Source organism: Trematomus bernacchii, unplaced genomic scaffold (assembly GCF_902827165.1).
Source record: "Trematomus bernacchii unplaced genomic scaffold, fTreBer1.1, whole genome shotgun sequence".
NCBI lineage: Eukaryota > Metazoa > Chordata > Actinopteri > Perciformes > Nototheniidae > Trematomus > Trematomus bernacchii.
This window is the reverse complement of record NW_022987564.1, coordinates 5,483,690-5,507,477: the sequence shown is the minus strand read 5'-3', so window position 1 is coordinate 5,507,477 and position 23,788 is coordinate 5,483,690. Positions and strand designations below refer to the sequence as shown.

The window sequence follows — 23,788 nt, the reverse complement described above, 5'->3', positions numbered from 1 at the left end:
TTAGCGCTGAGCTTCAGTCTGCAATGTTCAAAACAGATAAAGACAGAAATCTAGGTGTAGTCATGGACTCTGACCTGAGTTTCAACAGTCACATTAAAACAGTTACTAAATCAGCCTATCACCTAAAGAATATATCGTGGATAAAAAGACTAATGTCACAGCAGGATTTGGAAAAACTTGTCCATGCTTTTATCTTCAGTAGACTCGACTAATGGTGTCTTCACAGGTCTCACTAAACAAATCTATTAGAAAGCTGCAGCTGATTCAGAACGCTGCTGCTCGAGTCCTCACTAACACTAAGAAAGTGGATCACATCACACCTGTTCTGAAGTCTGTACACTGGCTTCCTGTGTGTCAAATAATTGATTTCAAAATATTGCTGCTATATAAAAAATTAAAAAGAGGAATAGTTTTGGCGAAAACTAATAGGTACCATGGGGTCAGATTATAATTTTCCAAAGGGGGGTTCGTTCAGATGTGTGTATCTCACACTGCACTGTAATTCATGTATCTTTGCTTTTAAATTAGTGTTTTTAAATGCCATTTTATATCATTGCTTTTAAATGAGTGTTTTCAGATATAATTTCATAATATGTTTCTTAAATGCTATTAATGCCTTGCCTTGCCTTGTTCTGAAAACTAGAACTTGGGAACAATATTTTTGCCCTATAAAAAGATGGACAATAGTGCTAGTTTTACTCTTTTGTAGATGCTTTTACCATCTTGTCAAATGATAACCTATTAGTTGAATTACCAGTCACATTTAACAACAGTGCATTTCAAACTTTATTTGGAGTATGATCAGGACTTTGGCATACTGCAACACTTAGTTGTAGGACCATGAGGAGGGTTTCCACATTCACAGATATAAAACATTAACAAATTGGCTTATGACAGCAAAGATGACGGTCAATGACAATGTAGATGGTCCAACAGGCTGACAACAGGAGAATTTAAAACAAATCAATGAGTCAGGTGTGACAAAACATAACAATCTACATGTATAAATCACCATACTGATGAAAAACTAGTATATGAAAACACAACTAACAAAATTAATCGACAGACAGTTTGATCTTGCATCATGAAGTGTGAGGAGTTGTGCGTAAACAGGCCTCTTAACCTTCTTTCTTTCTGCCCAGTTGATCCTGTGGAGGACACTGACAGAAGAGTTAGGACCAGCTACATAAAAACACTAAAGGATTAAGTGGTTTGGACGTAAAAATAAAACGGTTACACAGGTCTCTCAGGCAGGGTAACGATGTGTGACAGGTTTCCTGGACAACGACTGCTTCCTTGTCTTCACACTGGAGCTCGGACGGTGATCATAAATCCTGGATGTCCTTGACGAATGAAACCAAGGGTAATGCCTACAAAATAACTTGACATGTAACTACAACAATAAATTAATGCAAAAATATGGCCCGAGTTAGTGCGTGACCAGATTTTTTTGTTTCATTCTCAATGAAATTCCACATTGAATAGAAAGATCTTTCATAAAAAGTTATAAAATAAATAAGCACTCTTTCCCTTTGAGTTTTGAGTAGAAAAAAAGTTGCACAGCGTGCAGGCCCAATAGGAGAAAGAGCAGTACATTTTTTTTAGTTATTATTTATGTTATTTTGCAGAGGTATCTGTGCCCTCTGCTGCTCTTCTTTGGCCTTGTGGTCACAGACATGCTGGGGGGGGGGGTCAGTGTGACCGTCCTCAGTACACCCAGTTCACCGGGACCCACTGGGGTTCACTGCACAGTTTGTCTACATCGGCCTGTAACGCCTCGAAGGCCTTGTCCAGGTTGTCGTTGGCGATGGTCAGGTCGAAGTAGTGGCTGTACGCCCTCTGGATCCGCGCGCTCTCATCCACCGTCTTCCTCAGGTCCACATCCTGCAACACAGCACAGGTCAGTGGTGGAAAGATCAGCGCTAACAACTCACTTTTATGATATTGTCGCTTCTTTTACATCAATTTGTAAATCGTCCATATTTTAGGGGGGGATTATTGTTTGGGAGACAGACAAACATCATTTAACAATGACTACAATGTTTTTCTGTCAGAAAATATAAATAAATTATAAGGAATTGTTACAAGGACCGGGTTATGTGATAGTCTCCAACACTGCATAGCGCTAAAACAAAGTATCAATTTTTTTTTATGATAACGTGCTTTACTCTAGTGTTCAAAGACCATGGCTGACACAGAAGCAAATGCTAGGACTTTGTCTGTGAATACGCTCTCACCTAAGCACACCCTAACCGGGGGTACGGGTGATTAAATGTATAAATCATGCTTTCACAGGGCTGTTTTTAGTTATTTAGGCTGGCTCAGTGTGGGTAAAGTAGTGATGATGTGCATGGGAGTTGTTAACCTACCGTGAGTTGCTTAGTGGTGATGCCTGCGTCCACCACAGCTTTGTGCATCGCCTTGAGAGTATCAAAATCTGGCGCTGCAATGAACACCACGTAAGGCATAAACTCCGCTGTTTTCAGTACCTTCAGAGCCTGGGGAGACACACAAAGTTCAAAAAGGAATTATATAACACGACAATATTTAGTTTTAAAGCTCACTGCAATGATAATGCTGCCAAATGTTCTCTCTGAAAGGACCCTCAACACTTTTTATCAAACCTCCTCTTACCTGTGGGTTGACGTCCAGGATGCAGGTGCGTCCCGTGCCCACCACCTCGTGGATGGACTCGATCTTGGTGCCGTACAGGTTCCCGTCGTACTCGCCATGCTCCAGGAACCGACCGGCTTTCACTTCCGCCTCCATCTCTGTCCTTGTGGTGAAGTGGTAAGAGTTGCCGTCCAGCTCATCGTCACGTGGCCGCCTTGAAGTGACTAAGAAAAAGCCCAGTTAAATGTAAAGATCAGTTAAAGATTTCTTTGTGTTACCAAATTAAGAGAAAGACCAAAGTCAGGACTTACATGGCATGGTGGTGCCGAAGCGTGTGGGTTGGAGGACCATCAGCCGGTTCTTTAGGCTGCGTCGGCCCACGCCCTGAGCACCAATCAGAACCAGCGTCTTCCTCTGGAAAGCTGGCACCTTCGCCACCTCTTCATAGATCTGCAGCTCGTGTCTGTCAAACTCTGTTTAAACACAGGCACAATTATAAGCCAATTAAACAAAAGATACTTAAGATGTAAGATAACAAAAAACAGCTCCTTACCTGCATTCTTGGCTGTCAGGTACATCATCTTCTTTTTCTTTTTTCCAGCTATGGTTCCACAAAGGATCCCTACAAAAAAAAAGTATGCAGTTTTATGTCTATGCTATAACAGCATGTGACCAGAAGGGGGCAGGCTTGGATCATTAAGTGTTTGAAACATTGCCGACTCAATTGCCATGAATCAGTTTCTAGTGGTAAAAGCAATAAAGAAGTGACATTCACAGTCTTTAGGCCAATCCATCATTTCAACATCAGGATTGTTGAAGAGAGAAACAGGAAGTGTGGATGTCTCAACTCTAACGAAAGCAAAGTAGTGTATCAAAGATGCGCACACGAACATACCTGACCCATCGAAGTCTCGGGGGACAAAAGCTTTCCTCTTCTCTTCCAAGAACTGACTGGGTATCAGTCCTGTAGCCCCAGCGATCACATGGCACGCCTGGCAAAAAGGAAAGATCAGATCATGGTTGATTCTTGAAATCTTTATGTCTCGTTAAAGTAATTGATGGACACACAGAGGAGATGGAGGAAAGCTCACCTGCCACCAGTTGGGATCCTCTCTGTTGACAATCTGAAGAATGTCACCTTTCTTGAAGGCCATCCCCGCCTCTCTGCAAGGGGTCAGGTTGTCACTTGCTGGGCTGTAGTCGAAGTATGGCCGCACGTACACCTGTGGCGAACACATGCACAGTTTTGAGTCTTTGCGGGATTTAATACATATTATGGGCTTGCTTAGAATAACAAAATGCTTCTGGATTAAGCGATGAGTCATACATAAAAAGTACAAAAACACAGATTCAGGCTCAGCATGCTGTCTCACACACTGACACAGTACCAATCGTCTCATTCACACACATTATGTCTGACGTCCCACACGGCACTGACACAGCTGTTCACGCTGCGCCACAGCAGAGGCTTTGCCAGGAAGGGTAAGTGCTCTGGCTGATGTATTCGATTAAACAAGCAGCCAGAGGAAGCAATAAAACAAGCCGGTGAAATATACTGTGCAGCAGAATGTGATTCTGCATTATTCAGTCTCATTCAGTTTTACTGCTCTCCATTCAATTTACAAGCATTTCCAAACTGTTGTGTTCGGGATGCAAAGCTGCTTTTCTTTTCTTCACTCATCCATCCATACCTAGTCAAAAGATTTGCGCGCATGAGGGAAAACATCTAAAAATACCATATACTACTGTACTTTCCACGTGAGGGGAGCATGAGATTACAGGAAGCATGTGTGTGTGCAGGAGTGCGTGCAGGAGACAGAGGCAGCTAGTGTGACCCAGATAGCATGTGGAGTGTTATTAATAGGGATCCCAGGGTTCACATTCCTGCGCAGGGGATTGTGGGAGGGCCGAAGGATGGATCACCAACTTTGAACCACTGCCCAACATCTGCCACTCATTATATAAGTGGCCCGTGCTTTACATTAGCATCTCATCGGTGTGTTTACCTGCGGGGCGGCGGGAGCGTCTCGGTAGCTCGGGAGTATTTTCAGCGTGATTCCTCCGCTGCAGTCTTTGAGCATCTCCTGCAGCTCCGTGGGGTTGTTGCCGACGTCCTTCCCGTTCACTTCCTTTATGATGTCGCCCACATGGAGGAGACCCTGCCTGTCAATCATGCCCCCGTGAAGGATTCGAGCGATGACAAGGTCGTCTTTCTCCACACGAAATGTCACGCCCTGAGAGGGAGGAAATAGATATCTGATTTTAGCACACCCGGATTCACACCTTCACCCACAATCCTACTGTTCTTTTATTCTTTAAACTTATTCTTTATTAGTGATTTTCTCACATTGCCCTTTACATCCATTAGTATTCCAATTTAGATGACCAGTTTCTTTAACAAGGGGTCTCAAATCCAACATGAGAATATGAAAAACTAAACGTATAGAAATCAAATCAATAATAACACTAAGATAGTAAATAACACAGGTATAAACAAATAAAAAAAATGGGTTATATATAAGGTCATCCTACATATCCATGTACCAGAATATTTCAAAAATAAAAATTCCTAATTTTAAAGAAGCCATATTATATTATTTTACTATCTACACATCTCCTTAGAACACACACACACACACACACACACACACACACACACACACACACACACACACACACACACACACACACACACACACACACACACACACACACACACACACACACACAACACACACACACACACACACACACACACACACACACACACACACACACACACACACACACACACACACACACACACACACACACACACACACACACACACACACACACACACACACACACACACACACACACACACACACACACACAACACACACACACACACACACACACACACACACAACACACACACCACACACACACACACACACACACACACACACACACACCCACACACACACACACACACACACACACACACACACACACACACACACACACACACACACACACACACACACACACACACACCAGTGGCTCTCCGGCCTTCTTTCGGATGCCAATCATGCGCACGGCGTCGGCCTGCATCAGCGCGTTGTTCACTGCCGCATCATTGGTCATGTCAGTCGGGGGCGGGACTTCGTAGCACTTAGAAGCCACCATGTCGTGTGCCTCCAGTAAAGACTGAAAAAAAGAGAGGAGAAGTAATTTAGAAGGGAAATGATGAAAGAGGAAGGCAAGGGAAGGACATATTTTTTTATTTATATAGCACACACACAACAAGGCAATTCAAAGCACTTAACATAAAACATAAAAAGCTTTGAGACAAAGTGCAAGGAAAACAGGACATTCAGATTAATTCAATTAAAGAGCCAGGGGGAATAGAAAATGAAAACAACAAACAATAAAAAATGCAAGGTTATAGTGCAGTGTAGGAAATTATAATTATTTTGTTTAGCCGCAAACAGAGGATTAAATGTAAAACAGCTAAGAGTTACGGCAGACCTTCAGCTTTAAGGGAGTTTGTTCTAGATTTATGGTTAACGAAAAAGCATATTCTAGTCTTATAAATAAAAAATGGCAGCCTTGTTAACTTAATATATTCAATGGTTTAGCTGCTATAACAATAATAGGTCTGGTATGACACATATTAGAAGAATATTCCTGTGCAAGTACAATTACTGAGACAAAGTACTGACTTTATGAGTTATTTTCAATGTTTGCTACTGTGCATGGCCCTGTAATTGTAACTAGTGGCCACAGTTTAGTGTTTAATGAAAGTGACATTAGCTTCCTGGAATGCTGAATCAACAAAACCACTACTTGATGTTACAAAGTAAAAAATCGAGAAGATGGTGGATCAGTGACGCAGGCTAAATGCAGTAACAAAGTAATCTCAGGGACAGACAGTGAAAAAGGCTTTTAACAACCCTGAGAAATTGTCTACTTTGCATTGCTGAGGCATCTGTTTGTTTTATGGTCTTGATTTTGCAAAAAAATTAAACATGAACATCAATCTGTTAAAACACTTAATGAGGTAGTGCAAGATGTGCCTACATTTTGGCAAAAACTAATCATCTAATGGCTCAAATCCCAAATATGGATTACCACAAACATTTAATCAACTAATTCTTGGTTTGCTGACTGTCCCTCTGTATCCATCGACCAACTGACATACAAGCCTGCCTTTTGAGATGCTACCAGCACCTTTTTTAAAACAGATAGCCAAACAGGAAATGTATTGGTGAAGTCTCTGAAGTCAAACTCAATATTTGATGTGATATCCGTTTCCCTCACTTCCTCTTTTTCTTCCTAACCCGTCTCTCCCTCCCTCCCTCTCCCTCAGTAGGTCAACAGGGGCTTATCCTTCAGCTTACAGCACAAAGGGCTCTGATTGGCTCAGAGGCTTCGCTTGGCTCAGAAGTCTAACTCCTATTAGTCGAGCCTGTGTAAAGCCGCTGGTAGGTCCGAGGATAAGGGTTAATGTTCTATTGATGCATAAGGAAGGTACAGAAAACACCCCCGTGCTACTATAACTGCAGTCAAAACATTACAACTCCAGATAATGAGATAATGTTTAATATGTACTATACATTTCTTGATAAAAAATATCAAAACCTATCTGTAATTATGGCATTTAGCTCCAAGAAAATAACTTGAAAAACCTTTGTGAGGTGTGAAATGCAAAAAGGTTGCAAATCTATTGTCTACCAATGGGTTTCAAATGTCACTTGGCACATAACTTCCCAAAACTGAGTCAATACTCCACAAGCAGGATATACCACATGCATTATGTGATCATGTCTGTTTTACTTTAACCCTTGTGCACACGATCAAGTGTTTGGCTCTGCCTCACCTGGAAGTGTGGCTCCTGGAGGATCCTGGACAGTTCGGCCGCGCTGTTGTCTTGCACCTTGAGATTGCTTATGTCTCCCAAGATCTCCGTCACCAGCTCCACATTGTTGTCCTGCACCGCCTCCAGCTTCACTTCCTCTAGCTGCTCGTGAGCCTGGGGGAGAGAGACAGGCTTAGGGAGGAGAGATCTCAAGAGGTTTTATTTATGCTCTCTTGTAACTTTGTGTGTTAGGATAGTAATTGTCTGAATGTGTGATTTTGGATTCTACATACAGGTAATAGCTGACTGTGGGAATATGTTGTTCTGTGAGCTGCCTTGTGTTACAATGTTAAAAGTCAAAGGACCTTTTTTGATATAAAATGGCAGAAAACAACATCACCCTGTCCTCGAACTGAACTAATTGGTATACATCAGTGATGTGTTAGATCAAATTGTGTGTGTGTGTGTGTGTGTGTGTGTGTGTGTGTGTGTGTGTGTGTGTGTGTGTGTGTGTGTGTGTGTGTGTGTGTGTGTGTGTGTGTGTGTGTGTGTGTGTGTGTGTGCAGAGGTCTTGCAAACACATGCACTGTCAAAAAGGCAAAGACAGTATACATGCATTAGTGCCGTGTGCAGACGCAGGAGCACTCTGTTAGTCAAAGCCTTACTGTACTTCAGCACAGCAAGCAAAGCACTGGTGGGAGCAGAGTGTGTTAGGGGGGGGGGGGAGCTCAGAGGTGGCAAGCGGTTAGTCTGCTCCCCCCGAGCTATGTGTGTGTGCTACCTGTGCCAGGAGACGTACAGTGGGACTTTCCATGATGCCACGCAGGAAGAGAAGGTCGATGTCTTTGGCGCCCATGGAGGTGGGCAGCTCCCGAGGATGATCCAACACCTGCTGCATGGCTGGATAGCCGGGTGGAGAGATAAGGAAGATAGAGACATAGACAAAGAGAAACACAGATAAGGAGAGTTAGCCGGGCGTGAAAGTCATACAAAGCATAAACACACACACACATAAGATAAGAGAGAGAAGTAAACACTGGCGTAATAATGTCAGAATCAACCTCTAACTTTTATGTAATTTAGGGCAGCAACTTAACATGATTTCATTATCCATTAACCTGCAGATTACTTTCTTGATTAGTAGTTTGGGTTATAAAATGTCAGAGAATAGAGAAAAATATCCATCCCAGTTTGTCACAGTCCAAGTTGATGTCTTTAAATGTCTTGTTTTATATGATATACAACAGAGAAAAAGCAGGATATCTCTTCATTGAGAGGCTGAAATCAGCATTTTCTGCTATTTTTGCATTAAAAAGTAATCTATTAACTAAAAAGCTGGTGAATATTTTTCTTTTGATTGACTTAGTAATTAGTCCGTATATTGTTGCAGCTCCAATGTTACTCAATTATTGCTAATCTACACGAAAATGTTTTAAATTACAAGAGAAATATCATACAAATATATCTTAATTATATCATGGCCTTGAGATGTTGTTGCGACACAGCCTCCCCCCCCCCCCCCAAAATATATCAAAATAAAGCTCCATCTGGAGAATCATTGCATCAGGTCTGTTCACAATAACCACTACAGCATTAAAAGTCCAGTGATAAAACTCCCACATGGACCTAAATATAATGTGTATAGGTTGAGTTTTGAGAAATGTTCTTACTTTGTTGAGTCTTGTATTAAATGTGCACACACACAGAGATAGGTAGAGGTGTGACTGCAGGTATCAGCGAGATAACGCCTGAATGCCAGGGTCTCAAAGCCCACATAAGCCCATTTAAGACACTTAAAGTTCTGGGAAGGTGTGTGTGCATGTCTGAGTCAGTATACACTTATGTGGGTAGTAAATATGTCCAGTCATCACATGTATACAGTATATTTACCCTGTGATTATGAACCTATGATTATCATCTTGACTCAAGTTATAAAGTCAAGACACCTATATAGTCCTATATAGAAAAAGGTGACACATTAGTTGCTGGTTTGAGAACATACAAAGGATTTGTGTATTGTGTTTTATTGTGTGTGTGGTATGGACATACTATACCACAGACTGTAAACAACATACTGCATATACAAATATAATTGTAACATTTTCAATGCTATTCACTATCTGGTTTTAAAGTACAAAAGGAAGTCAGTTAAACTATTGTTTGACATCGATTTATTTAATATCCAAGTTGCACAGTTGTATGATGACGAAAGAAGGAAGGGAGCTTACAGGATAGAATATGTAAAGTATAAATACAATTTATCTCACAATGAAGCAAAGACCTCCCAGTGATAACCACAGAGCAGACAGACTGCATAACCAGAGGGCTCCATGCAAAAACAGCCCTTAAATATTTATGATCCTCTTAAAGAAAGCCAAATGGGGCAGAGAAGTTAAATCTACTGCAGACTGTTGAGCCTGTGTGTCCATAAACCAATTTGTTTACTACATCATGACACACTAACACAATCCATAACTGAATGCATATATAAAATGCACCAACTCAGTTCCTCTGGGGACCCAACACGATGTTTCACTAACTACAAAAACATACAGTAGGGCTGTAATTGTAGTAAACACATCCACACATGTGCAAACACATAAACAAGCTTTAAACCACCAGCCTCAAACTCACTCAATCACACTTATAGAAAATCGCAATACGATTTGGAGGATTGTGTGTTTTCCTATTTTCCCAAGACTTATCCAACTGACCTCACCAACATCTGACTACAAAAATACACACATGCAAACAAACACACATTCACACAAACGCGCACACACACACACAGCTGTATCCTGGGTTTCAATGCTTTCTGATGACCTTTCCCCACCAGGTCAGCTCTCTGTGTCACTGCGTCCTCGACCACAGGAATGTCCCCCCCCCCCCTCCCCCTCTGCCACGTGTACTAGTGTGTACGTTACTCATGCTAACAAGCAATCCTGGGATGCTTTTCTATCCTGAGAGAGAGTAGACATGAACTAAAGCCTCCTACCTGAAGTCTGTATAATCCCATGAAATATGGCATGGAGATACCACCACCTACGAGCCTCTTGCTAAACCGTGCCTGAAGAAGTTGTCAAATCTAAGAGATTACAGCATTTGACGGTTACAATAGTGTTTTCATCTACACATGAATCATCCTGCTTACCTGCTCTTAATTCCTGTCTCTGTCTGCAGTCTCTTTTATCATCCGACCCCTGCCTCTGTCCACCTACCAGCACCATTTGCTGTGAATGCCAATGCAGAGCCTCCCTGCTTAACAATTCCTAACTCTGTCTCTCAATGCTAAACATTAAAAATTAAATAAGAGGTGCACCTGGGCTGACACAAAAGTCTCCCACACCTAAAAACACTTTCATTATAATGTGGTTTTTTCAGTAATGAAGGTTATGAACTGAACCGTCTCCAGGGAAAATAAGCAAACAGTGAATTTAACCAAGGTGACTCACATAGTTGTTACGTGGTATTGTAAACAGGCTTGACTAAATTAGAAGAACCATTTTATAATATATTGACTCAGCTGAAGTCATGGAGCTAGCTAACTAGTAGCTACAACTTAAAGCTAATGGATGGATAGTAGCATTTGGAAATAGGAAACAGTAGGGAATAGTAAGTTACTTCAAAGTAGTGTTTCTGTTTATAATAGTTCACATTAGCTAGAAGTTATTGGTAAATGTTTGAAATAGATTGATGGATGATGGATAAACCTGTATAAAAGCTTAAAGTAATAGATAGACACTTGCATTAATTGATTATGGTTGAAGTGTCCAGCTTTTGCCACTAACAAGTGGTAGGCTAGTAAATGTAAAAACGACCTAACAAAAAATGATTATTTTTAATATAAATAGTAGTGTTAAATAACAACTAATTTTAAATTTAAATTGAACAGCTTTGGGAAATGATGATGAAGACGTTTTTAAGTTCTTCTGACAGAGCTGACAAACTCGACCGCCTTCTCATTAAACATTTTACATGAATCCCTTTCAAATCAAAACAAAATCAAAGACTGCAGAATCTCTCCCCTCCCTGGTGACACCCCGCCTTTCCCTCCTCTTTCCTCACCTCCAGACGTATCTGCTCCCTGGGTGGGCGGCACTGTAGGGGGCCCCTCCACGCCAGGCTGTCCCGGGGCTGTCACCTCCTCCTCTTCCCGTACCCCATTGGGACAGGCGTCCTCCATAGCTGTGACCATCGCCAAGCCCTCCTTCTTCCCCTCTGCTGCCTGAAGTACGCTAAGGCTAACCACTAGTAAGCACCAGCAGTTCTGCAACTACGTCGTCTCTCCTCCAATCGTCTTGTCTGGCACTGCTGACCCGCTAAACTCCCAAAAACACAGAAAGAGGGAGAGAGAGGAGAGAAAGAGAGAGGATTGAGGACATAGGAATGAGAGAAGCAGGAGACAAAACGAGAGCGGCAATAGAGTGGGATTAAGATCAGGGGATATTGAGAAACAAGGAGATGCAGAAGGAAGAAAGATGGAGGGGGGTTTAAGGAGAGAAGATATAATGTAAGTTCAGAAAGACAGGTGAGAAGACGGAGAGAGGTAGAAAGCTGGAGGGCACACACAGATGTGGACATGCGTTCAATACTTGTCGCTCGCCTCCCTCCACTCTTTAATACCTTCCTGACCATCACCCCCCCCTCCGTTGGTTACACACACATAATCCCACAATCCTCTCCTGCTGTTGAGGGCATGCTTGAATACCCCTCCTCTTGTTTCCCCATCCTGAGTCAAATCGCAAATCGCCCCCCACACACACACACACACACACACACACACACACACACACACACACACACACACACACACACACACACACACACACACACACACACACACACACACACACACACACACACCACACACACACACACACACACACACACACACACACCACACACACACACACACACACACACACACACACACACACACACACACACACACACACACACACACACACACACCACACACTCACACACACACACACACACACACACACACACACACACACACACACACACACACACACACACACACACACACACACACACACACACACACACACACACACACACACACACACACACACACACACACACACACACACACACACACACACACACACACACACACACACACACACACACACACACACACACACACAATGTGTCATTATGTAAGTAATCTTACATAAGTGTTACTGAAGGGGGTCTGACCCTACATTCCCTATTCTCTTCCTCCTTCTTCCTCTCATTCACACTGATCCATGGCTCGCCCCCCCCGCTGCAGCGCTGTGCAGAACGCTCAGCGTGTGCAGGACCAAGCCGCTCAGCGCCTCCTTAAAGCAGCATGTGTTAGAGTAATGGGAGATTTTTTTCTCTGTCATTTTTACTTTGGTCTTTCTTCCTGATGTGCCCTTGTTACTTTACTGACTGGGTGCTGACTGGATTATCCTCATTTGGGGCAGCTGCACGTCTGAGACTACATTTTGGGGGAAATCCTGGAGCAAAACTCAGTTGGAAGTTGTGCTAGGTATATAAATAATTTATACAGTATATATTATGTGATGACCGGGACTGGATATTGGAAAAACTGTTATCTATCCAATATATGTTGAGATATTTCACTATATATTAAGAACTTTGACCCTCTGGTGGACGTGTTTTTGAGGATTATTGTTTAGGATTCATCCTCTGGGGGAAAATGAATGTCTTTACTAAGGGTTATAGCAATCTATGCGATGCATGTTGAGACATTTCTCGACAAAAGTGATATGCCATCTACCATATCTGCCATATCTACAGATAGCACGGCGAAGAACCACTGAAAACATGTTTTTTTTTTTTTAATATTGCAGAAGCTCAACAAATTTGTTTTGGTGATCCTTCAGAAGAGGCACCATCCATCCCAGAGTCATCAAAAACAGGCCCCTCCCACAGCGACACAGCTGTGCGAGGGGCCGATCTGAGGGCTTTAATCCGCCCCGCCTCTCCCTCCACCCACCCTCAACATGACCATTCAACCCCTCCCCCCATTTTAGGACCATGGGATTTTAATCCAGCCACGAAAGCAGGATTACAGAATCTCTCTCTCTCTCTCCTGATCTGTCCAACCAGTCTGATGCTCTGCCTGCTCTGCCAATGTACACTAAGGGGGCTTTCTGCTGAGATGGCCTTCACTGGCTCTACAAGTGTGAAAGAAAATGTTCCCTTTGGACATCAATACAGTGTTACAGTGTATTTCATGTTAAATAAGACCCTCAAAACTAAAAACAGTTCACGTGTTGTTGGTCATTCATACGACTTCTGTCTAAAATGTCAACTGAATTGTTTTTCTTTAAAACAAGAGCCTATTTCCACAGAGTTTAACTGAGGCAGAACAGCTGTGTGAGGAGGAACAAACCTAAGTGACTTGTTTTCTCCAAAAACAAAACAACACGGGTAGCTGACACAGATTTTAGGAAAATCACTGATCACAAAAATGTATGTAGGAAAGTTTGTTAAAAGATAAGCCTGTGTGAGAAAGAATGCTGTTCCCTTGACAAATAAAATACTGTACCACCAACACAATAAAATGGTACCAAACTAAGAGATGTATCTACCACTTATAGTTGGGAAAGATCAAACGCAGTAATGCTAAATGTGGTGTCAGAAAATTAGTTACGAATGGAAAAGTTCATGTAAGCTTAAAGTCAGTATAATATGTCAGATTTGTCAAAACTTTGGAACAGGGCCTGCCTGTTTAATGTGCTTATTAAAAAGAAACATGGTGGCCGAAAGCAAATATGTTGATGGCACAAACCAAATCAACAAGTCTGGGACAAAACCTATTGTTAAAACATTCTGAGCAATAAAATACATCCTCTTTGTAGCGTCCATGTTAAGACTTGAAGCTCATGGACACACCAAAGTCTGAAGAGTGACTCCTGAACTCGGGAAATGGGATGAATTAAGGAGCTTGTGCAGCATAAATAGGTAGATCTTTGTTATATACAACTGATATTTCACAGTTTTAGATTAATATAAGCAAAGGAGAAACTATTGTCAACTGTGTAATCCTCATGGACATATTAAGACACCCGTCCCCCAAAAAATAACTGCTGATTCTTTGCTTTCTTAAAAATATTTTTTAAGAGCAGTGATCAGCACATCCTTGCTTCAAAGCGGGGCAGTCCTCCCTCTGAACAGACAAAATCATGTCTGCCAGCAGAAACTTAGGGTGTTTCTCAATCGCGAGTACGCTTGCTTGGTAGCACATGTCTGCCGAGCATCTTGCTTCAGAAGCGAGTCAAGAATACTTCCTGACATTCGGAAAACAAAGGGTGTTTCTCAATCGCGAGTAAAGCTGCTTCAGAGCCACTATTTCAAGCATACTACGTCATCGAGTGCCGCCGAAGTACTGTTCCAATCTCCAGTATACTTGGAAATCTACCGAGCCCGGCGTACTCCGTTTGGAGAAATATCGAGTCTGCACATGAGTAGACTTCGCGGTCTTAAAATCCCCACAATGCTTTGCGCACGGACCAATTTCCCCAAATCTGTGGCGGAAGATGTAAGGCGGGGCCTCTCATATGACGCACACCTGCACACTTGCTAGCCTGTTCCACTCTTTGTTTTCCGAATGCCAGGAAGTATTCTTGACTCGCTTCTGAAGCAAGATGCTCGGCAGACATGTGCTACCAAGCAAGCGTACTCGCGATTGAGAAACACCCAAAGAGTGGAACAGGCTAGCAAGTGTGCAGGTGTGCGTCATATGAGAGGCCCCGCCTTACATCTTCCGCCACAGATTTGGGGAAATTGGTCCATGCGCAAAGCATTGTGGGGATTTTAAGACCGCAGAGTCTACTCATGTGCAGCCTCGATATTTCTCCAAACGGAGTACGCCGGGCTCGGTAGATTTCCAAGTATGCTGGAGATTGGAACAGTACTTCGGCGGCACTCGATGACGTAGTATGCTTGACGTAGTATGCTTGAAATAGTGGCTCTGAAGCAGCTTTACTCGCGATTGAGAAACATCCTGTGTCTCCAGTGTGTCACTAGTACTGAGGAAGAGGCGGGGGGGGGGGGGGGGGGGGGGGGGAAGTTGTGTTTACCTGTGCCAATCGGTGTAGCCTAATCCCGGTCCTACTGGCTGCTCATCAGTCAACTGTGAAGACCTGAAGGGAGACAGAGAGATGTGTGAGGGTTAGTGAGACTCATCCGCAAATATTCAGTCCCACTTGCACTCCTGCACACCAGTTTTCATCATTCCTCAAAAACACACTTGCTTGAGCATTCAGATTCATGCTGTTGCTTATCCCTCACACACACACACTCAATAACTCTTATTTTTCCCAGTGGATTATCGGTTTCATCTATCTGTGTCACCCTCGTCTCCTGCAAGATATGAGTCTTGTCTGCAGACTGAAGCCGTTGTTCGTTGAAAGCAATGCACAGTCATCCAGAACCGTTCATTGTCCTCAGCTATTCAAGGATGCCTGCATCCTCAGCTGGCACCGTGCCGTCAACATAGTAAATGGCTACGAGTCTCTGAAAGTAATGACAAAGCAGTACGCATTCATTACCAGAGAGCATCTGCTCTCACTATCAGTTACAGACACAGGCATCCTCGCCTTCTGTGGAGAACCAGACCACTATATTAGAGGGACATTATTATGAGCTGACATTGGCTTATCATAGATACCTCTTTTTATATTGTAAGTATTGGTGGATGTTAAAAAAACAGATGAGGTACAGATGAAAACTTGTAAGAGATGTGAGGGCATGTTGAAAACAAAAATAATTTCAGCCAAGCAGGGTTCAAAACCATGATCAATGTTATCATCGGCAGTTCACCGACATCTGAGCAAACTATGTGTGCTGATGACTACTGGGAAATGCTTTAAAACAAGCAAATAACGTAAGATTAATCTGAGTTTGGATTGCTTTGGGGACTGTACTAAGTCAATGATAAACTGTCAAGCTCAAGTAGTTAGAATCAAATTTACTCTAAGGTTTTGCTCTCTACATTTGGTCCAAAACCAGAGTTAAAAGGTTATTTCCTTATTTCTTGTGTTTTGTATTCATAAGTGACTCTAAATAAGTGTTTAAAACAAAATTCCTCTCATAAAACTGAGTCTGGCAGCGCTAAAACAATTTATGCTGAACTGCATAAATAAAATGCAAGCCAACAAAAAAAAACAATTAAATGGTGTGATAAAAAAATAACTGATGCCTGCTGGCAGCCACAAAGCAATAGGTTATCGCCCTGGCATGCTTAATTTCTTTTCGCCTCTTTTTATTTCCCTCTGTTTCCATCTTTCTCTTGTCCAGAGGAAATGAGAGATAGTGTAATGGCTAGATTTTCCTATAAAAATCACAGGTTCTAGCTGCTAACTCTTGAAACAGTGTATAAAGGCATCCACTAAATATCTTAAAATGCATAATATTGGTATATCTTCTCAGTCCCTCACATTGGCCACTTATCCCTCGACTCTAAGCTCCTCTACAGTCTCAGCGATAAACCATCAAAATTGTTTCCAAGGGACAAAACATTTACAAGGTGATTACGACACACAGGGGATGTTTACTCATCATTGATTCGCTATAATCTCTTGTAGCTTTTCTGGGGTCTTTTCCCCCCATCATGCTGAAGCTAATTGGTCTCTTATTGTATGAGAGAAAGAGAGAGGAAGAGAGAGTAGAGGTCGATTCATTACACAACACAGATTACAATCAGGCACGGCACGCTCATTGGAAGTGAAATATATCCCTTAGAGGAATGTTAATGGTGGCAAAGCTACCGGTTCAATTCCTCGGCAAATCATCGGGACAACAGGGGGGAAAAGCTGGGCCATGACAATCAAAAGGTCGGAACAAGGAGAGAGGAGAGACGGAAAAGGTACAACCCTAGCAGACAAATATGGGAGGGATCACTACTAGGGATGGGAACGATTAATCGAATATTCGAAATTATTCAGGTATTCGAATATGAGAATATGAGTTATGAATATTTTTATTGTAATTTCCTTTTTTTTTTTTTTTTTTTATCTTTTTTTTTTGGGTGGGGTGCCTAAGTTGATTACATATTATCAAATGGAATAATTCAATGTATACGACAGTGCCATAGCTAAGTGTGTTAGGTCTAAAGGTGTGTTTTGCTCCGCTCACCGGTCCCTCACAGCGGGCAGAGCTTCAGGTGCTGATCTCTCTCTCGCGTCCGGTTATACTTCACTTGCGTTTATGTCCAAATCCATCAGAAAACCAAGTTATGTTTTAAGCATGAAAGCTGTAGGCCTATAGCTGTCAACTGTTCACACTGTGATCACCAGTTCGATACATTTGACAAATTCGACTTGATTTCTATACTTATTTGAACATGTATTTATTTATTTTTCAAAATTAAAAAAAATTTTTTTTTGTAAAAATGTTTTTTTTTTTATAGGATATGTACATTTCGGTTAATCGGTTAACCGTTTTTTGGGGGGTCGAATATTCGAATATACATTTGCCTTCAAATTCCCATCCCTAGTCACTACTGGCTTTTAGGCGATGAATAGAAATGCGCTGAGGGAGTTGGGAGAATTTCCGAGGAGACATCCAGAGCAAGAGAATGAGGAAGAGATAAAAGGCGGTATCCTTAAAGATTAGATGGGAGTTGTAGCAAAAGCCTCTCAAACCTTGGGGAGGCTGAGAGGGAACAGAGAAGAAAGAGAGGTGGGAGTGGTCGTCGAATACAGACACCTTCGTAATCTGTCTCGCTGTGCCAAGAAACTGCCAGGTAACTGTACTTCATCTTGTAATAGGTGCACCAAATGAAAATATTTTTATATCTAGATTTCCATAGATGCTTTCTGTGAATTTGCATTTCCTGGAATAGTCTTAGAGAGTTTGTGATTGTACTTATTTGCATGTCAACGGCATGTCATCCAAAGGGCTAGAAACTGTGTTACAACACATAATCGAATTTCTCAAAAGCCAAGTCGATTTTCTCACATTAGACTCTCAGCATGCACCAGACTAAGGACTCCCCTGATATCCTTTAATCACCATCGCTGTCCACTCCTCTGTCCTCCTCTTGGGGCAGAGGGGGAAATCACAGGAAGTGGTCATTTCCAATCCAAGCTGCCACTGGCTGGAAGGGACGAGCCAACAAACGTCCTCTGAGTGCCCCCTCGTTGCCAAGCACTCAGATGATGGACAGCTCATGGAAGCGGGATTACGGAGGGATCAGAGGGTTTGTTTTTGTACAAAACATCAATGCTGTCCACACATGTAAACCTGTGTGTGTGTGTGTGTGTGTGTGTGTGTGTGTGTGTGTGTGTGTATGTGAACATGCACGCTATTAAAAGCACAGACAAACATCAGCTGGCCCTGTGCTTTTAATTCCTCCGTCACGCTAGCAAGAAATCTCAGTTTACCTCCGACTTGGTGTCTCAATGGACACATTTTGTGGATTCATAGTCTCAGATGGAGTATGATGCTAAATCAGTGGGGGTCATGACACACAAATAAATACAGACTGAAGCCCAGAGAGCATCCTTCCTGGAGTTACCATTCAATCTGTCTCTATATTCTCTGCACATCTTTTCTGTGCCTGACAAAACCTTTCCCCCGCTCTGTGCTGATCTCAGAGCAGCCGTCACTCTGAGTTCCTCTCGATGACTTGAGAATCACAAAAGAGGCCAGTGAGCTCTGTCCTGCCTGGGAGCCCAGATGTCACATCATTGGCTGACTCCAGGGGTAGCAGAGGGTCATAATTAAACTTGCTCACACCGCATTACGCCACCATGGTAGTAAGTGCTCGAGGGGGCACGCGATATTCAAGGAGGCAGTGAGTATTTGTGGACGTATGTGTGTGTCTAAGGACTGGCTATTCATAACCCCCACTATAACCAACCCCATCATGTCCTGCCTCACACCCATCACCCTCTGCCTCCAGACACACTCTATGTAGGTCACTCCATGTGTTAGCACAGCTGCAGTATGAGGATTACACAGCTACCCCAAGATGGACCTTTTAGCAGATTAACATCAGCACAATATTTATTATTTTAATTTCTTCTAGCCAGTCATCTTTCTATTATTGCAGCATGTCACAGAAAGTTCATAAATCTGCTCAGTTTCGGTAAATGTTGAGTTGTAGCCACCTTTCTGCTGATTCATGCTTAATTAACCCTGCATTACACCTGACCCTGCAAACTAAATTACCACAATGCAACACAAAGACATCAATTGTTGCATCATTGCAATGTCCTGCATCACCGTAAATGACCTCACTCTCCTCCTGGGTGATGTTCTAGCTGGTGGGGTGTCTGTGCTTTCCACGCAGCTAGGGATGATATCATTACACCGCCGTCCATGGCTCGGCGCCGAACATGCAGTGATCTTAATAATGAGCACCTCCTGACATAATCTGCGCCTGCTTTTCCTCAGTCTCTCTCCCTTTCCAGCCTACGGTAACTAGTCATTAGTATTAGGGAAAAGATAGGGGAGGGATGGGGGAGGCGAAGTGATGCAACAGCACTTAACATGACTGCAAAGTTTAAAATATTTGAAAATTCATGTTGGATGGTGAAAATGTGAGAAGAGCCGTGGGAGGAAGAGATAAGGAGAATAAATTAGTCTCAAATTAGTTTAACCAGTGTGTTTGCCTTTTTCTATGCTCATCTTGGCAAGACATGGCTCTCCTCCAGAGTTATACTAGAGTGTGCTGCTAAATGAATGTGATTCTGAGGTGTTAAACAATCTCAGTAGACGACTTTTCAATTATCTCACATACATATGTTGTATTCATCCTGATTAGTCTGTGGGATTTTATTCGAGAGATGAGTTACATATTCTACATTTCTGTCTTTATGTGGTGAAAAAGAGAGGTGTTTCTGCACATAATCAAACTGTCTTATACAACATGGATAAAGTCATTGTTGACCTGCAGTGGTTTACATCTGAAAGGCCTTGGTGATGGACGAAATCTGGCGAATCAGCACTATATGCTGCAGCAAAAACTGCCAAAACATTTGCCTTGCAGCCATTCTTACACATAAGACAATGTTCCTCTCTGTACAGGTTAGTGATTTATTTGTGTACTTAAGTGACAGAGGTGCAATTAGCTCATGATGCAGTTGATGGGGTTAGTTGTGTGTTAACTGTGGGGAGGCTTGATTATAGTTGTGTAGATAACAACCGCTATGATACATGTGTTTTTCATAGCCTTGCAGTGTGAGTCACCCCAGTGTGTGTGTCTACGTGTGTGGATGTTTTCCATTTTTCTATCCCTCTCCTGCTCTACTCCTCCCTTCTTTTTCCTGTACCATCTTTCACAACTCCGGGTATTAATTATGGAAAAGTAGAAGCTCTGAAAGTTGGGTTTGGTCCCTGTATGACTCACTGACAACTCTCAGGCACTGAGATGTTCGAACATTGGGAAGAATGTGTTTAACTTGAAATTCGTGTTGTCTTCCGTACTGCTGACAGGAAGGGATATGCATATGAGGGCGGAGAACTCCAACTTTGTGTCTTATTCCCGCTACTTCAGCAGAACAATGAAGGTCATCCTGGATCCTGACTCAAAAGACTGCTTGGAGACTACAGATTTACTCTAATGTACTAAACTGTCCAGGTCTCCTTCCCTTCCTCCCTTTGTTCCTCCTATTAGATTCAACAAATCTGATTAGGGTTTCTGGAAGGAAGACAGAAAGATCCATAAACTCTGCAACAAGACCCATGCTCTCTAGTAGTTCCTGCCAGGAAGGATCCCCAAGGATGTGCGTATGTATGTGCATGGGCTTCCCCCATCACGTGCATGTAGCTAAACTGCTTATAAGCATTTGCCAAGTGACCCTGTGCTCCTCTGAGCAGAGAAGATTCATTGAGAGCTGAGAGTCCATTCTGATATACGAGTGGTTTCATGTTTCGATTAAGCGCAAACAAAGTCGTTCTGACATCGTGTTAGTGCATTATGATGAGGCGGTGCACTCATATATCTCAATGAAGGACACAAAAAAATCAATAGGACCGTCTGGCTGCGTCTCTGGTCGGCCAGTCTGTGCCAGACCACCAATCCCCCCCCCTTTTTTTTCATTTAGTATCAGCTTAAAATAAACACAGCTTTGTTCACAAAGTTTTTCTAGACAACTAAATCCGAGGAATGTTCTTTCTGGTGTGTGTGACATGTTGTTATGATCTCTGTGTTTTCTAAAGCCCACCCTTTGCTGGTAGATGTTACAGTCTATCATTTCGGGACTGGCTCCCGCTCCTCATCCTGTCAGCATTATAACCTGCAGCTCTTTCCTCATATCTTCCCATTCATGGATCGACGCCACGGTTCTGACGCATGGCCACCTCTGTGTGCCAGATTCCGTGCGCTTGAACCGTGCGCCTGATCCGTGCCAAACCTCTGCACCGTGTTGGCTGACCAGACAACTGTACATTTACACCGATTTCACCACACGTGCGGCCATTTTTTGTTACCCATCCGAGCCATTGTGGCGTGCGCACACTTGTAACTAACCCATCCGCTGTATCCTTCCTCATGCAGGAAAAAGGAAAAGGTTCCACAAAAGGCGCCCAACGCAGAGTGATATGTGTCTGATTAAAGCCTGTTCCCACAGCAGAGCGGGCTCTATTGGGGGGCAAACCTCCCCTTCTGTCAAACTCTACTGCACCTCAAACACGGCAAAGTGTCTTTGTCTCCCGTTTGAACGAAAGAGGATGAATGAATCCAAATTATTCACAACACAAATAAGATCACGAGCCGTGACTTACCTGTAAATCGTGCTTTTGAGTTCGCGGTAGACCACCGACCGTCCCGGTTGGACATTCAGGCCCCTCTCAGCTGTCTGTCCTGCATGGTCCCGCAGCAGACTACCAGAGAATACGACGCCAATCAAACAGCCACGCCCCGCCTCCTCCCCTGACGTCATACAGCATTGACCAATGGCAGCCAAGGTACAACACTCAGTCGCTAAGTGAATACATTGTAGCATTTTCACAATGTCATACACACAATCGTCCATTCACATAAATACATGTTAGCGTTCTAACAAATACATTAAGCCTAGGCTATGACAAATAATATTAAAGTCGGTTTATAAGTATAGGCTAGCTATGTATGTAAAAAACTAAAGGCATATTTTTTAGTAAAGTATATAAGTAAAAGACAACAAAACAACTCTAGACCTACATGCACAGGCCACGTACATGTGCTAATACACCTACTGCGATTTGATAAAAGTTTGAAAAACTCCCTTTAGAAAAAACCTTAAAATGACAATAAATGAGGCTAGATATTATTAGTCCTACTAGCCAACACATGAGACTAATTCACAAGCTAAAACTAAAGCTAGCTAAAGAGACTGTTAGCAAGCAGTTAAAATGGCCTCGCTTACTCACTTAGTCGTTTATTTTTAACATAATCTGTTTGTTTTATATTATACATGCAGGTCCCACAGCAGCCACAACTAGTTTTACCAGATTTATTTAAGTGTTTGCATTCATTTTTCTCCTGCTTTCATCAAATCTCCACAGTGAATCCAAGCCTAGCTCTGAGGAAAGCCATGAAACAGCATGGTAAATCTTCAAATTATTGTTCATTATCGTCAATTTTACTTTTTTATAATCGTTACGTACTGAAAGTAAAATGTTTGTCACATGCATCTGAAACTCACCAAACTCCCCCTCTCTGAATGTTTTTAATTCCTTAGATTATCTAATTTGCAATGCAGTCTGTCTGTCTGCAGTGTCTCCTCTTAACTGCTTGATTGTGTGCTATGGGCCGATTTGATGTCAGGTTGCGGTAGGCTAACCACTCGTGTAATTGCAATAATGCTCCTGGAAATGCCATTTCTCCCTTCATTTAGTTTCAGAGTAGGTAGGCCTACTTAACCGTATGGCCACAAGAGAGCGCCATTAGCTAATCAATTGGTAGCCTTAAACTGACTGATGTTTTCTGACTCTAGGCTTTTACTGGACCATTCATGCTTGTTAGACCAGATTAAGATGTACCCTCGCATCATTACCCAGTGTCATGGAGCTATATTACTGCTATACAGTCATGGATTTCAGCTGGGAGGCAAGGTGCAGCACAGCAAGTCCAAACTTGATCTCTTCATGAGATCAAGCATGAAATGTGTCAGGAGAGCATGTAAAAAAACAATCAATGAAGAATGTTCACTCAAATCTCCCAACAGGGCAAATAATGAATCCCATATTATATATTTAATATGTTGTCAACCATCAATCATGGCTCCAGTCTGCTAAGGTATGTCTGACATTTTGAAATGTCCAAACAGGGTTCACGGTTTAGTAAATCAACTCCCAGACTTCTAATCTCCCCAATCTGATAAA

General features: G+C 42.5%; 1 protein-coding gene across 4 annotated transcripts; it reads right to left on the bottom strand.

Moving 5' to 3' along the window:
- Nucleotides 1–768: 768 nt before the first annotated feature.
- On the bottom strand, nucleotides 769–22,328 carry mpp6b (membrane protein, palmitoylated 6b (MAGUK p55 subfamily member 6)). Of its 4 annotated transcripts, none has more exons than XM_034125303.1 (14): nucleotides 22,208–22,328; nucleotides 15,556–15,618; nucleotides 11,522–11,775; nucleotides 8,238–8,356; nucleotides 7,478–7,630; nucleotides 5,653–5,805; nucleotides 4,620–4,847; nucleotides 3,705–3,836; nucleotides 3,509–3,605; nucleotides 3,167–3,235; nucleotides 2,925–3,086; nucleotides 2,635–2,837; nucleotides 2,370–2,498; nucleotides 769–1,884 (listed from the first exon to the last, which is right to left on the bottom strand). In XM_034125303.1, the coding sequence occupies exons 3-14, from the start codon at nucleotides 11,649–11,651 to the stop codon at nucleotides 1,708–1,710; spliced, it is 1,752 nt and encodes a 583-aa protein (XP_033981194.1). In that variant the 5' UTR covers nucleotides 11,652–11,775; nucleotides 15,556–15,618; nucleotides 22,208–22,328; the 3' UTR covers nucleotides 769–1,707. The 4 variants fall into 4 exon arrangements, with proteins under 4 accessions (XP_033981194.1, XP_033981195.1, XP_033981196.1 ...); XM_034125304.1 differs by having other exon boundaries at nucleotides 8,256–8,356; XM_034125305.1 differs by lacking the exon at nucleotides 11,522–11,775.
- Between the last annotated feature and the right edge of the window lie 1,460 nt (nucleotides 22,329–23,788).

What these genes read in the sequence shown, in the direction of transcription:
- mpp6b (XM_034125303.1), bottom strand. Translation starts at nt 11,651, where the DNA reads ATGGTCACAGCTATGGAGGACGCCTGTCCCAATGGGGTACGGGAAGAG. An exon ending in GGGAGCAGATACGTCTGGAG is followed by an intron (nt 8,357 to 11,521) that starts GTGAGGAAAGAG and finishes CCGGCTATCCAG; the next exon opens with CCATGCAGCAGGTGTTGGAT. An exon ending in ACGCTCCCGCCGCCCCGCAG is followed by an intron (nt 3,837 to 4,619) that starts GTAAACACACCG and finishes TGTTCGCCACAG; the next exon opens with GTGTACGTGCGGCCATACTT.